The 12,984-nt window shown below is 42.0% G+C and overlaps 1 protein-coding gene across 5 annotated transcripts in view; it reads left to right on the top strand.

The window, feature by feature from the left end:
* Positions 1 to 12,984, top strand: part of NPNT (nephronectin) — a 66,490-nt gene that overhangs the window by 10,550 nt on the left and 42,956 nt on the right. For 3 of the 5 annotated variants that reach the window (XM_083835534.1, XM_083835535.1, XM_083835533.1), the window contains exons 2-3: positions 86 to 213; positions 5,763 to 5,863. In XM_083835534.1, the coding sequence (XP_083691660.1) occupies positions 86 to 213; positions 5,763 to 5,863 (229 nt within the window). Of the gene's footprint in view, positions 1 to 85; positions 214 to 4,377; positions 4,746 to 5,762; positions 5,864 to 12,984 lie in introns of those variants that run through there. The other 2 variants (XM_083835532.1, XM_083835531.1) reach the window with 1 other exon arrangement.

Below are 12,984 nucleotides of genomic sequence, written 5' to 3'. Positions count from 1 at the left end.
TATTCAGTGCTGACTGAACAAAATAGTGTGTCAATCATTTATTCAACAGATTCCTAACGCTTTCTTCTCTTTCTCTGTTTTTCAGACAGCATTAGAGGTCATATGCACGTTTTTCTGCTCAGTCTGTGAAGGCATTCACAATTGTTTCTCTTGGATGCAGAACTCATCCCAGTTCTGCCTTTGTGACAGCCTGCGAGTCTGGATCAATGGAAGGTAGTCTGTAGTTTTGTCCACAAAAAAACCTTCTCAAACCCATGTTCTCCAACAGCGGCATCCCATTCATTGCTAGCATTACTGAGAGCAGCAGGGTGCACGAGGCTGCTCTCGGTGCAGGCAGTTTGCCATAATTTTGTAAAGCTGGCTATGCTGTCCCTCACTGTGCTGATGAAGATGTCTCTTGCATCAAGCACAGATTTTTCTGTATTCGATGATTGTGCTTCAAGTGAGGCTAAGTAGAGCAAATTTCTAATAAATAGGGTAACGTTAAGTTTGGGGGATTATAATTCTCGTCCTCAATGAAAAACACCTTTGATACAAGAATTGATCAAGTAGTTGTATGTTCAAAAGATATATACAGAAAGGAATAGGGAATTTTACTGGGCTTTGAATGGAAAACTATTGTTTATTTACAGGGGAAAAGAAGTGCAGCTCGCACTGTAATGAAATGCAGGAAACATCAACACAAATATCACTCACAGTTTTAAAGAAGGATTTTGTAGAAACGTGAGAAGGATGTGTAGAAAAAGCTTGTTTCAAAAAGCAAATAATTAGTAAGAGAAAATGCAGAAAAAGCATTTGGGAGCCTTTGAATTAGTATTTCCAAAGCACGATGTTCATCTGTACAGAAGGTAATTGATTGATACTACAGTGTTTGATAGTTTTGATGACTTTACCCTTTTAGGTAAATTTACTGAGAAGGAGGTGGAGTACCAAGTTAGATTTAGCTGCAGTTACTGGGTCTTCTTGATGCCTCACAGTTTTCTTATTAGTGTGGCACTGACAGAGGTTGTCACCTAGCATATGCTTGAGATAATAATTACTCAATAAATACTACTTTTAAATATATTAAGTACTTATCATACTTACCAATGTTAAGTTGGTTGAAAAGCAGAATTTCATCACCCAGAAGAAAAGTAATGACATCGAAAGTTTCATAGATAATTTGGACTTGGTTTGGTTCTTTCCTTTTTTTTTTTTTTCCAAAAGTAGGCACGTTTTAGCATCACAAGTGGAGAATATGATAATGTATGCCATCAACTACAAACCAAGTACACCATATTTTACGCATATGTCATAGTGTGATTTAGTGACTTGGGATAGCATGGTATTTGTGGTTACCATAGCCTCAATGAGGCTGGAATACTTAGACGGAAGGATGGATTTGTGGTTTAAATATGAAATTGGAAAACAGGAGGTCTGTTTCTGTTTTGATGACAGATGACTTGATTTGTGGGAAACATCACTTTTTGTTCCTTAATGTCTGCTTATGTACACTGAGAGTCACAGAAAGTATTGCTTGATTCAGCTGAATAGAGGACTTTATTAATATTTGTAATGCATTTTAAGACACAAAAGAGAAAATTAATATTTAAAAGGGCATTTTGCTAGAGGTAACTAATGCCTCCCTTAAAGAAAAGTTACTTGACCGTAGATTGGCCAAAGGTGGTGTCTGCTACTATTGCATTTATGTCTAATTTACAGCTGCCTGTGACAATGAAGATGAAATTTGAAGTTGCTTCTGTATGACTTGTCATATCAACCATATTCTACCATTCATCATCTCTACCAATATTTGTCATTCTAAAATACCTACCACTGGTACCTTTTCAGCTCTCTTTTCTGTTTTTCTCTTTTCTCTTTTTATTGGTTGTCCAGTCAATACTAGAGAGTATTCCAGAAATTCCCCCCAAGAAAAACCATCCACAAGGGATGTCTTAGAAACCTCTATTTAGCTGAAGTTTTTAACACTGAGACAGCCTGGACATAGTCCTTCTCCAACTGAATTAAAAGAAAGCGGTGTTCGTGCAGAACAATTCCCTGGCATAGAAGGAAGTTCCCTCTAATGAAATGAACCTATGTGAGCATCATTTAATTATAAGCGGGTTTCCTGTTGCTTACATTCTTTCTTAGTTGATGGTACTTATAGTAGCAGTTAAATAATGTTGTAAGCAACTTATATAACAAAGTTTAACACTGTGGTGTACTTTTGGGGGAGAAATACCAGCTACTCTACTAAGTGGTATATTAAACATATTCCTGCATGCTTTGCATGACAGTACAGTAATGCTTACCATCCCAGAAGCAGCGGTTGTCACCACCACCTTTACCCTCCCTGCAGCAGGACTAGCAAGCCCCACTCTTCAGAGCATTTCTCCACTCTCTGCTTTCTTATCACCAAGTGCATCAGACTCTTCCTCTGCTCTCAATGTAGTGTATCTTACCTTGTTAAGAAAACTCCCCTGACATAGATAAAGCATTGCCAAAATAAATGAATTCAGAAATGGCTGGATATTAGTCCCATTGATGGGTATGGAAGTGCAATATGTGGTCTTCCAGTGTCTGGTAATTTTTTTTTTTTCCAGGCTGATATTCCAAAACAAATTTTAAAGACAGCAGAAGTTAACCAACAGCAGACATGCCTAATTGAAGTAGGCACCATGTCCAACCAGCACACTAGTATTAACATACAAGAATACCAAACACTGCAGAGGAAATCTGAAATACTGAGTGCAGGCTGGAGAGATTGAGCAATCTTATTACATTTGTGAGTATATGCGCTTTAAAGGAGCAGCATGTGCTTAAAAGTTGCTCTGTACTTAAGTACCACTACAAAATGCAGAGTACTGTGAATGGATTTGACTTTGACATGTCCTTTTGGACATTCGAGGGAAAGTGTCAGGTTGCCCTAGACCTTTATTCACAATGAAGTTGAAATGTTGCTTTAGGCACCTGTCCTGAATGTGGCTGCAGTGTAATTTGTGGGCATTTTCCTTCTGTGTATTGGAGAGGTGCAACCAGATGCTGGTACCAGAGAGAAATCCCTGTGGCTATCACATGTAGGATTTATTCCTTTTGCCCATAAAATCTTGACAACAAATTTATTCTGCAAGGGCTGTGGGATGATCCCACATCACGTATGTGAGTGGGGGAAAAATGTAATCAATCAGTCAAGAGCTGGAAATCAACTCTATATTTCAGCAAGAATCTAATCTCAGCCAGATGCTCTCCTGTCTTTCCCAAATGCTACTGCATTATTGCCTTCAGTGTTTGGTTATCAGCTTCTCCTGATGTGGATGAAGGGAACAAGGTTTGGTCTCTGGTGTAGTTTTTGTCTCTAGCTAAGTCGTCCACAGGGGTTTGCTATCCAAGCACAGGTAACAAGCATCTTGCAGAATCATCAGCTCTTGGCAATTTTTTTTTCTCTGTCTGAACAGTGTTGGGTTGAGACTGTGGACAGAAAGCTTAGCACAGGGAAGGTATGGTCCTGAAAAGATGACAAAGATTAAGTGAAGGAGCGGAGGGCGTTCTGCTGCAAACTTCAGCGATAAGCGGTAAAACTGCTCTGAGAGAAGGTGTAATTTTACAAAGCTCACCAGCACAATTCGTACTTTGTGCAAAAGGTCTTTACCTTTGCCATGTTGCTTGAATATCTGTGGAGCATTTCGAAGGTGCAAAATGCTCTGAGCAGAACTCCCAGCTCAACCCTGAAGCCTGAAATCATATTTCAGGAAGCTGGCTTCTCCGTGCTATGTAAAGGGTTTGGCTTTTTGTTACAGCGCAAAGCGGAAGATCTTTGTTTTCGGGGTCTAAGCTGTAGCCTGACCCTTGTGAGAACAGCTGATGAGACTTAGCCCTGACTCGGGCACAAATCAAAACCAATGCTGCAACGTGGTCCAAGCTGTTGGCCCATCTGTCTGTAATCAGAGAGACCTCAGAGCAGCTTTGACCCTAAACTGGTGACAAGTTATTTAAAAGTGTCCCTCAGTAAGTCCCAGAAGTTCAGAGAAATGAACTGGAACTGGCTGCCATATTTCAGGGTTTTAGTGTAGCACACAGCTGGAGTCATCGCTGGTGGTAGTGGTGCGTGGGTCGTGTGGAAACTTGTTGCTTTTTTGTCAGGCCAGGGGGCTGGGATGCTGTCACATGGCAACATCAGAGAGATACTAAAAGTATTTAAGCCAGAACAAAACAACGCAAACCTTTAATTCTCTTGGGAAGCATTATACTGGGAGAACTCCGGTGGGCAAAAGAAGGCCACATCGTAACCCTTTCACCTTCCCACACGGACTCCGCTCCCCGGGAGGGCTGCCTGCCTCACCTCCGGACCCAAAAGCACGAACCTCTTCCCCAGCCAACCCCCCCCTTCTTCCTGTCCCCCCCTCGCCCCCGGGGATGCGGGTCCCCCCGGGGCAGCAGACCCCGGGGCCGGGCCGTGGAGGCGGGCGGCCCGGAGGCGGGCGGCCCGAAACCGGGCGCCCCTACCGGCTGCGGGCGGCGCCGCCGCCCCTCAGCAGCGCCTCCTCCGCACCCAGGGGCTCGCCGCCGCCGCCGCTCCGCAGCTTTCCGCAGTCCAGCCGGGGTCGGCGGCAGCCGGAGCCCCCTCACGGTCCCGCTCCCGCTCCCCCCCCTCAGCGGCACGGTCCCGGGGCGGCGCGGCGGGGAGCCCCGCCGGCCATGGAGCTCTCCCTGCGGCTGCTACTGGCCTCCTGCCTCTCCCTGGGGGCTGCCGGGGAGTTTGACAGAAGGTAGGAGCCCGGCGGGCAGGGGGCGGCGAGCGGGGGTCGCCTCGGGCACGGCCGAGCCGGAGCCGGACCCCGGAGGGGAGCCGGACCGCGGGGTGCGAAATGGCGGCGGGGGGCTCCTTCCGTCCTCCCCGTCCCGAAGCCGGGATTAAAACCGAAGCGCCTGGCGTGCTGGGGAAATAAAAATCGGTTTATTGACGCCTCGAGGCACTTGAAACAAGAGGCGGAGGAGGCTCGCAGCTCAAGTTTTAACGTGAAGCGAGGTGAAAGGGAACGCTTGGAGAGGCGCTGCGCCCGATGCCCGGTGCTGAGCCGCGTCAGGTGTAGCGGCGGTGCCACTCGGAATGCCTCGGGGTGCCCACAGAGCCGTGCCGGGGGCTCCGGGGCCCCTCTGCCAACATTGCTCCCTCGGGTCTGCTCCGCTGAACTGCTTGCTTTACTCTAGTTTGTCCTTAAGAAGCATTAACAACTCCCGACAATACTTCGGAACTGCCTAAGACCGCGCGCTCTCTTTTTTTCCTTTTGCATCTATTCACTCTTGCACTAGCTCTCCTTTTGTATTTATACACTTTAACAGTACAAGAAGCTTTAGTTTTGATTTATTTATTTATTTTTTTCCTTCAGTGAGAAAATGTGGCGATACGCTGTGAAAAAAAATCAGTGCTGACACTCTGTGATGGTGTTTTATTTCCCATCATAGATCCTCTGTTCCAAACTTCTGGAACTGTTTAATGCCGACCTGCGAGCGGCAGCAGTGAGCATGTTGCAAAGCACGTCAATTGTTTCAGGCTTTACAAAGTTAGTCTAATTATCTCTTCCCCTTTTTGCCTATAGCTATTTACAATTTCCGACCTGCATGCTGTTTTAATGACAGGAATATCATAGACTCAACCCAGAGCAGTTCTTGTTTACCACAAAAACCTCTGTGCGGGAAAGATTTTTTTTTTTTCTCATTTGTTTTTCTTAATATGGAATGGTTTCAAAACATTTCACCAGACTTTTTTGAAATGTCTTGTTCAGGTGGCCCAGACAAATAGTCTCTTCCACAGGACTGTGCCGGTTTGGAAGTAGAATTGACTGCTGCTGGGGCTGGGCCCGTTTGGCTTGGGGACATTGCCAACGTGAGTATCGTTGCTGCTGGGGCTTCTAGACACTCGTAGGAAAGGCTTGTACACACCTAGTCCTATCTTTCACATGTTCACACACCGTTTTATACTGCAGGGCATAGGCTTTTGCATGTGTGAGTCTGATCTACTTAGAAGGATGTTGTCAGGCTAAAATTCAGTCTATTATTAACGGTTCTAAAAATGATTGCAATCAAGGAAAGTAAACTTTGCTTAAGGCAATGAGAATTTGTGATTTTTTATCTTGTTTCTGTTTCGTTTTGTCCTCTGGCCTAATAGCATGACGTAACACCACAGTGTCATGTTACAAGCAATGCAGGCAGGAATATTTATATCCGAGAAAGAAATCTGAATAATTGGCATTTCATTTAAAAAGTCAATGGAAATATTCAAATTGATGCTAAGTTCAAATGTTCTTTCGGTAACCCCCAACTAAGGCTATATAAATCAGCCTGACAGCATCCTTTTATTGGGTCACATGTGAAGAGAACATCTCTGAGATTTTCACATCTATTTAGAATCCTCAGTATAATTGCAGGATAGTGAAATAAATAAGCCTTCATCATTAACAGCGTCTTCAAAAAGTATTCTATGGTGGCAGCTAGCACTGTGTAGAAGTTAAAAGTGTTAGGACTGTCACAGAGACCTCAGCTTGTTAAAATTATAGGCTTTGATTCTGGAAACACTGGCTCATGTGTCTAACAGTACATACATGAGTGATTTCCCCAAAGCTTTTGCAGGAGTGAACCTATAAATACTGGTTCTTGCTTTTTTGATTAAGATTCAACTGTCTGCTAACTAGATGATTTTCTGCCGAGCCATTTTTAAAGTAAAACAGGTATTGAATTATTAGCTGCGTAGTCTGCAGGACAGTGATTATAGGCAGGCGGCAGATAGAAAGACAAAAGACAGAAGTAGCATTGGCAATGCAAATGTAGACTCTCAGCAAAGGTTTTGTTCAAATCTGTAAATAGCAAGACCGTCTCCTTCCTTCCCAAGTATGTTAGAAGCCCACAGTGTTTAATAGGTATACAAGATGACTGGTAAAAAAAAAAAATTAAAGCTAGGGAAAGTACTTTTGGAATATAACATACCTGCTACTGTTTTCAGATGTGAAATTCTCTTTTAGCCTGTCTCATGAGTCATTTTGATTTTTAGAGCTGGGGTTGGTAACAGAAATAGTCCTTTCACTGGGATGAATGTTTATAGAGAAGGAAGGAGACTGTGAAGTAGGTTGATTGAAGCTGGTCCAGAGATAATAGAATTTATGTCTGTCTATTATAACACATATTTGAAAATTGTTGAGCATTTAAATGTTTGAGGCTACGAAGACTTATCTGACAAGTATCAATAATTTGCACTGAAAAAAAACAAAAACAAAAAAAAAGAAAAGGTCTAATTGTGGCCTTTTACTTAGACAAGTCCTCTCCTGTGTTATGACCATAATTTTAAACTCACATTTAGCTGGAAGTCAACTACAGGTGTACTTGTCCTTTAAATTCTCGCTGTTACAAAATCTGATTTGGAGTTGCAGTTTTTGTAGTCTTGGGAGATGGGAATAGCATAAAGTGATACTAGCAAAAAAATCATAACTAAAAATCAAAACTGAGACATAACATCCAGAGAGTCTTTTTATTTATTTATTATTTTTTAGTCTTTGAATTTTCTCAGTAAGGTCACTTGTAGTGATTTCCAACTTTTTCAGGTACCATAAATGTTCCTTTTTTAAGGCTAAAGCTAAGTGAATTCTCATCTCCTTCTATGGTGCTTAAGTTCATTATTTACAGATTTGTCCTCCATGCACTTTTCCAAGGGGTGCAGAGATGGATTTTATGTGGTCATCTCCAGTAGCCAGGACCAGACTTTGACAGGAATACAGTTGTCATTTAGGTGTATAAATATCTTTTTTTTTTCCATTTTTTTTCACCCGGGTGCTGAGATTTTTTTAATCCGAACTTGCTATTTTAGAGGAGTCCTAGACATCTGGGTGAAGACCTTACTCAAAACTTAGCTGCTCATTCTAGTTCTGAAATGGGAGCCAAGCTCTTAGAAAAATAAAGCAAGGAAGTCTGCCCCAGTTGTGGGTGGTGAAAATTCCAGTCATATCACAGAGTGGGAGATTACACTAAATGAAAGTGAATCTTCCTAGTGCTGGCAGCCAAATAGAAAATCTGTAGTCAGCTCTCCACCTTGGGAATGTGGCATTCAGTGTGAAGGATTAACCTCACACGCAAGGCGGCATTCCTGGCCTCAAAGGCAGCCTTGAGTGTTTTACTGTACAAAGGGATATCGCTGAAAGTTTTCCAGAAATCCAAGTACACAGTTGTTTCTCCTGCTCTATGGGGAAAGGCAAGCCTCTCATTCCTGTCCCAAAGATGAATGGCATAAATTTTAGACTTTCTTTGCTAGGTATATGTTTCCTTTGCCATTTCTAGAATAAATAGTATTTATGCAATGAAAATAAGTATAGAATCAGACTTAAAAATGATTAGTGAGACCCAGTTTAAAAATGAGTCCAAAAATGAAGTGGTAAATATTTAGGCAACAATGCTGAGCTTTTTATTAGTGGGATTGAACTGCTATAATCAAACTAAGCGGTTTGAATCATCCTTGTTATACCTGCAAGTGTTGCAGCACATTTGCACTCTCACCTGTTTAGTCATTCATGATCTGCTGCATATGCCCCAATCGCTTTTGAGCTTATCCTACCAAGAGCAAATGTAAGGTGAAAGCTGTGCTGAAGGGTAGCAAGATTAGAGGCCTGATACGTGGCGGAGTTGTCCCAGATTACAGAGTTACCGCATGGCCTCTGAGCCGTGATGAGCCACAGGCGAGCAGTTGCAAACACACTTGGACACACTTCCTGCTGCCCAGCTGAGCCGTGCTAGCTGCTCCACCAGGCACGCGTGGGCCTGCCTCATGCCCACGGCTATTGAGGAGAAAATTGTTAGCTTAGAGCAGCCGCATGGTTTAAGGTGATGGTTTAACTGTGAAGGAGGATTAAGTCTGTGTACAGCAGCTCTAACAGGATAGGAGTGTGGCTCAGCTGACAAGTGGTAACTCATTAATTAAGCCATGGTAATGCCACGCTCGTGATCTGTAACCCATCTGTAAAGTTGCAAATGGAAACCAAATCGTGCTAGCCAAACTTGCTTTGGTGAAGCCTGGAGTAATTCCCTTTATGTCCCTTTGACGTATGGGTGTACATACAGCGTAACTGTGCTTAGTGCTGCTTAGTAACATAAGTCAGCATAACTCAGCTGTCTTTTTCACTCTTATAAACATGCAGGAAGAAGTCAAAATCAGGCCCCTCCTTCAATTTATACTCTACCTTTAAAACATCCTCTCTCCCGTTAATAAATTATACCAGTCAAGACTTGTACGTGTAAGGAAGTGCATGTAGATCTGATCTCTAACTCACTCCCAAAGCCTGTCAGTATCAGCTGTAACAGCTCATAGAAATACTGTCTCTATGGTGACATAAAATTGCCTTCCCAAATGCTCTTTGCAGCTTCAGCAAATGCAGTTAGAAGGTGTCCCTCCAACTGAAATAATGAAAAATTTTGAAACATGTTGGATTTTTTCTTCCTGTGGGTTATGAACACCAAGTGAGATCTGTGTTTAGGCAGCTAGATCAATTTTTAGATTGATATAAATATAGCCATATTTTCAAAGGTGCTGAACAAATATATCTCAAATAAATTCACTGGGTTTTCTAAGTCCTTGTAAATTGAAAAAACATCTACACTTATTTGCTGGCCTAAACTAGAATTAGAACGGTGCATATATTCTATGACATAATTGAGTAGCCTTTCTGAGATTTTGATCGGGTTTATTGATTAAACCTGGTGCGTAAAAAGGCTTATTTGGAGGCAGCAGCAATTTGTTTGAGCAACAACTCTTAGTTCATGTGAAGAAACATCATCATTGGTAGAGCTGATTCTGTACACCATCGGACTTACGTCATCAGTGCGTTAAAGTCAGGTGTTAAATTTCCCCATTGAAATTAGTCCAAAAATCTCGTATTGTTGCCCAGCTGGTGGGATTTACTTGTACCTTCATAAATAGTAGTGGAGGTAATAGCAGTAAGTGGGAGTAATCACACAAAAGCCTACTTGTACGAAAAATAATATGTCAATAAAATGCCTGTTATAAAATAACCCAGCACCCATTTAAAATATACGGATGGGTAGGGGAAAACCAAACTGGGACATGTATCGTTGTACGTATCTTGTACAAATGCACTTTTCCCCCACAGCAGCAGAAAAAAAATGCCTTGGGAAGTTAATTCAACTTTTTTTTTTTTTAATGTGTTAGTCAACAGTAATTTTCATGGTTTGAAACACCCGGGTGAAGAGAATTTCCAGCAGTGGTAGGGCTGAAGCTCACGTTCTTTGAGACAGATGAGAAATGTCAACTTCAGAATAAAAACCAGTCCTTGGTAATTTCAGTATTCTAGCCGCTGTAGTCTAGGAGGTCTGCTGAAGCCCATCATCTCGTCTCCCTAATCAATGTCTGTGACAGTTTTCTGTAGGGATGGCTCTCTCCCTGAGTGTTTCTCAAGGGCAGGATAATCCGGGCCTTTGTTGTCCAAGCGTCTTCCAGGTCAGAGGTGGGCCAAACAGCAGGAAAATCCTTGGACTACTGCTCAACTGACCCTGGCTGCCAGTCCACTGTAGAGAAATGAGCTGGGAATGCACACACATACACCACACACACACACACACTTAGTGCTGGACTCTGGAACCTGGTTAGCACATCAGGAAACTAAAATACGGGATAATAGAGACATTGATTTCATGCAGAGGTGTATGTGAGAAGGAATGTGATACTTTTTGTTCTTCAGTATAAGTTCTTCCCTTTAGTTTCCAAGAAGCTGTGCTAGGGGCTGTTGGAAACATCTTAGTTCTTCATGGATGTTTTTGCCACTGATCTGTCTGGGTTCCTTGAAAGTCATTCCTAGAACTAGTGGCCTACCTGCCTTGCTTTTAGCTGGCTTACAAGAAGTGCTGTAGCTCTTTCAGAAGCTATAAAAAATAAATATATTTCCACGTGTGTATGCCTTTCATGGACAAAATACACCTGCTTTGTACTTGGCTGCATGTCTGTTTGTAAGTCATTTGTGTGCTAGTTATATGTAGTCAAGCTGAACTAAAGATGTAAGCTGCCTTTTGCTTCACAAATTCACCTGCAGTTTAACAGCCAAGAACTAAACTCATTTTATTAAATAAGACCTGGCAGAAAGAAATACTACTTCTTTAACATAGCGTTAAAAAGTTGAGTAAGATTTTTAAGAAAAACAATGGAAAACTACTCGAATTCTTGTTCTGGGTTACAGTTTGGACAACTCCTTTGCTGGAGGCAATGGTGAATGTGGTTTCTTTTCCTGCATTCACACATGTACAAAATAGAAGCTTGGATCTACAGCTTCTATAAACTGATGCTGACTTACTGTCAGATCCTCTGTTGGCATGAGTCTGCATGACTGTTGAGGTCAACAGGGGTACTCTGAGAGTTTGTCCAGTGGACAGAAAGTTTGACCAGCAATAGATGTTTAACAGGAATAAAATCCCACTGAACATGGATTTAACAAATAGTGCTGTTATTTGATTACATTTCATTGTTGAATTCTCCTTAAACATTAACAAAGTCAATAAAGCCTATCCTGAAAAGGGATCAAGAAGATGAGTGTGCTCTTTTAGAGAGTCCATCTGTTGTAACTCAGTCTGGTTATCTGCCTATGCTGAGGTTTGAGTCTTCTCTCCCTAGAACAGAGCCAGAATAGGTCAGCAAAGCAGTTTCCCACCGCCTTACAATAAAACCACAATGAATTTTGAAAGCCCAGGGACAGAGCAGTCAAGAAACTATACAGTCCAATAGCCCATTAGTAAAAATAGAAGTCAAGCCATCAGTTTACACCTTGTCTAAGCATTGTGCCGTTAAGAAATGTCGATTGGAAGATGTCAGATTAGCATTTAGATTTAGTCCAGCCTAGTGAAATGCATGTTGCTGCAGGAAGTTCTTGAGTGACCTGCGAGAAAGAGGGGGGAGCTTGTACAAGCTGAAATAGCCGATGCAGGCATAACCAGATGCTTTGCTGGAAATTGTGCATGCTGCTGCCTTCTTGCAACTGTTGTGGAGAAATCTGCACTGTATTTGCTTCTGCTTCTGTCTTAATGAGTTTAAAGACTGTTTATCCGTGCTGTGCCACCTATTTACAGAGATGCAAGGCGGTGGGGAGGGGCAGGGGGAAGAGGTGGTTGTGCTCTCATTGATGCCTAGAAGGAGATTTTGTATAACCAACAGTAGTGTTGGTGGGAGTTTACTCATATAAATCATCTCATACATCAATGGGAGAAGAGGCCATGAGTTGCTTAGGACTTGTGTTTCTTGTACGTAACGATGCTTTAAGTGGAAATGGCAATTCTGTATGGTCCAAGCCGCACAAATCTTTAGCAAAATAAAACCATGATTTTGTCAATAATGAACCTTGACAGTAATGGCTTCCAGGGGTTTGGCCCACTGGCTTAAGCCTCCTTAAATCCAGCAAGAATTTTGTTACTAAATTTGTGGTTGTGAGAACATAGTCTACATTAACACATCGTGTTGGCAATGTTTAATGAGTATTGCCATGCACAGATCTTACGGTATTACCAGTAACTTTGTGCATCTTTACATATTTTTCAAAGAAAAGACATTTATACAGAATTGCACTACCACTTTAATACTGTCATGCAAGAAAATAAAATGAGGTTTTGCTATTTTTATTCAGTTTTTGTGTTCACTTTAGAAGCTTTATGGTCTTAAACAGTTATGACTTTGCTATGTTAAAGATACAGTATCCTTTTACACTCCCCCATTGCATCCCTCCTGCATAGAATTGTAGTTTTACAGTCCAGTTTGTCCCAGGGAAATATCACCAGTAATATGATTTGATCATATTTGCATGTGAAGCTTCTCTCAAAGTCCATCAGTAACCTGGGGAACCTCCTCCGCTATAATAAACACTAAGGGACTTTCTGTTGAAAACTGTTTTAAATTGATAAAAGTTGCAGTCACAGCAAACCTTTAAGTGTTGGACACACATTACGTAAAATACAAAGAGCTACTGTTGCCTA

The sequence above is a fragment of the Anser anser genome (genome assembly GCF_964211835.1).
Source record: "Anser anser genome assembly, chromosome: 4".
NCBI classification, from domain to species: domain Eukaryota; kingdom Metazoa; phylum Chordata; class Aves; order Anseriformes; family Anatidae; genus Anser; species Anser anser.
The sequence above is the reverse complement of the archived record's forward strand: the minus strand, read 5'-3'. Positions and strand labels throughout refer to the sequence as shown.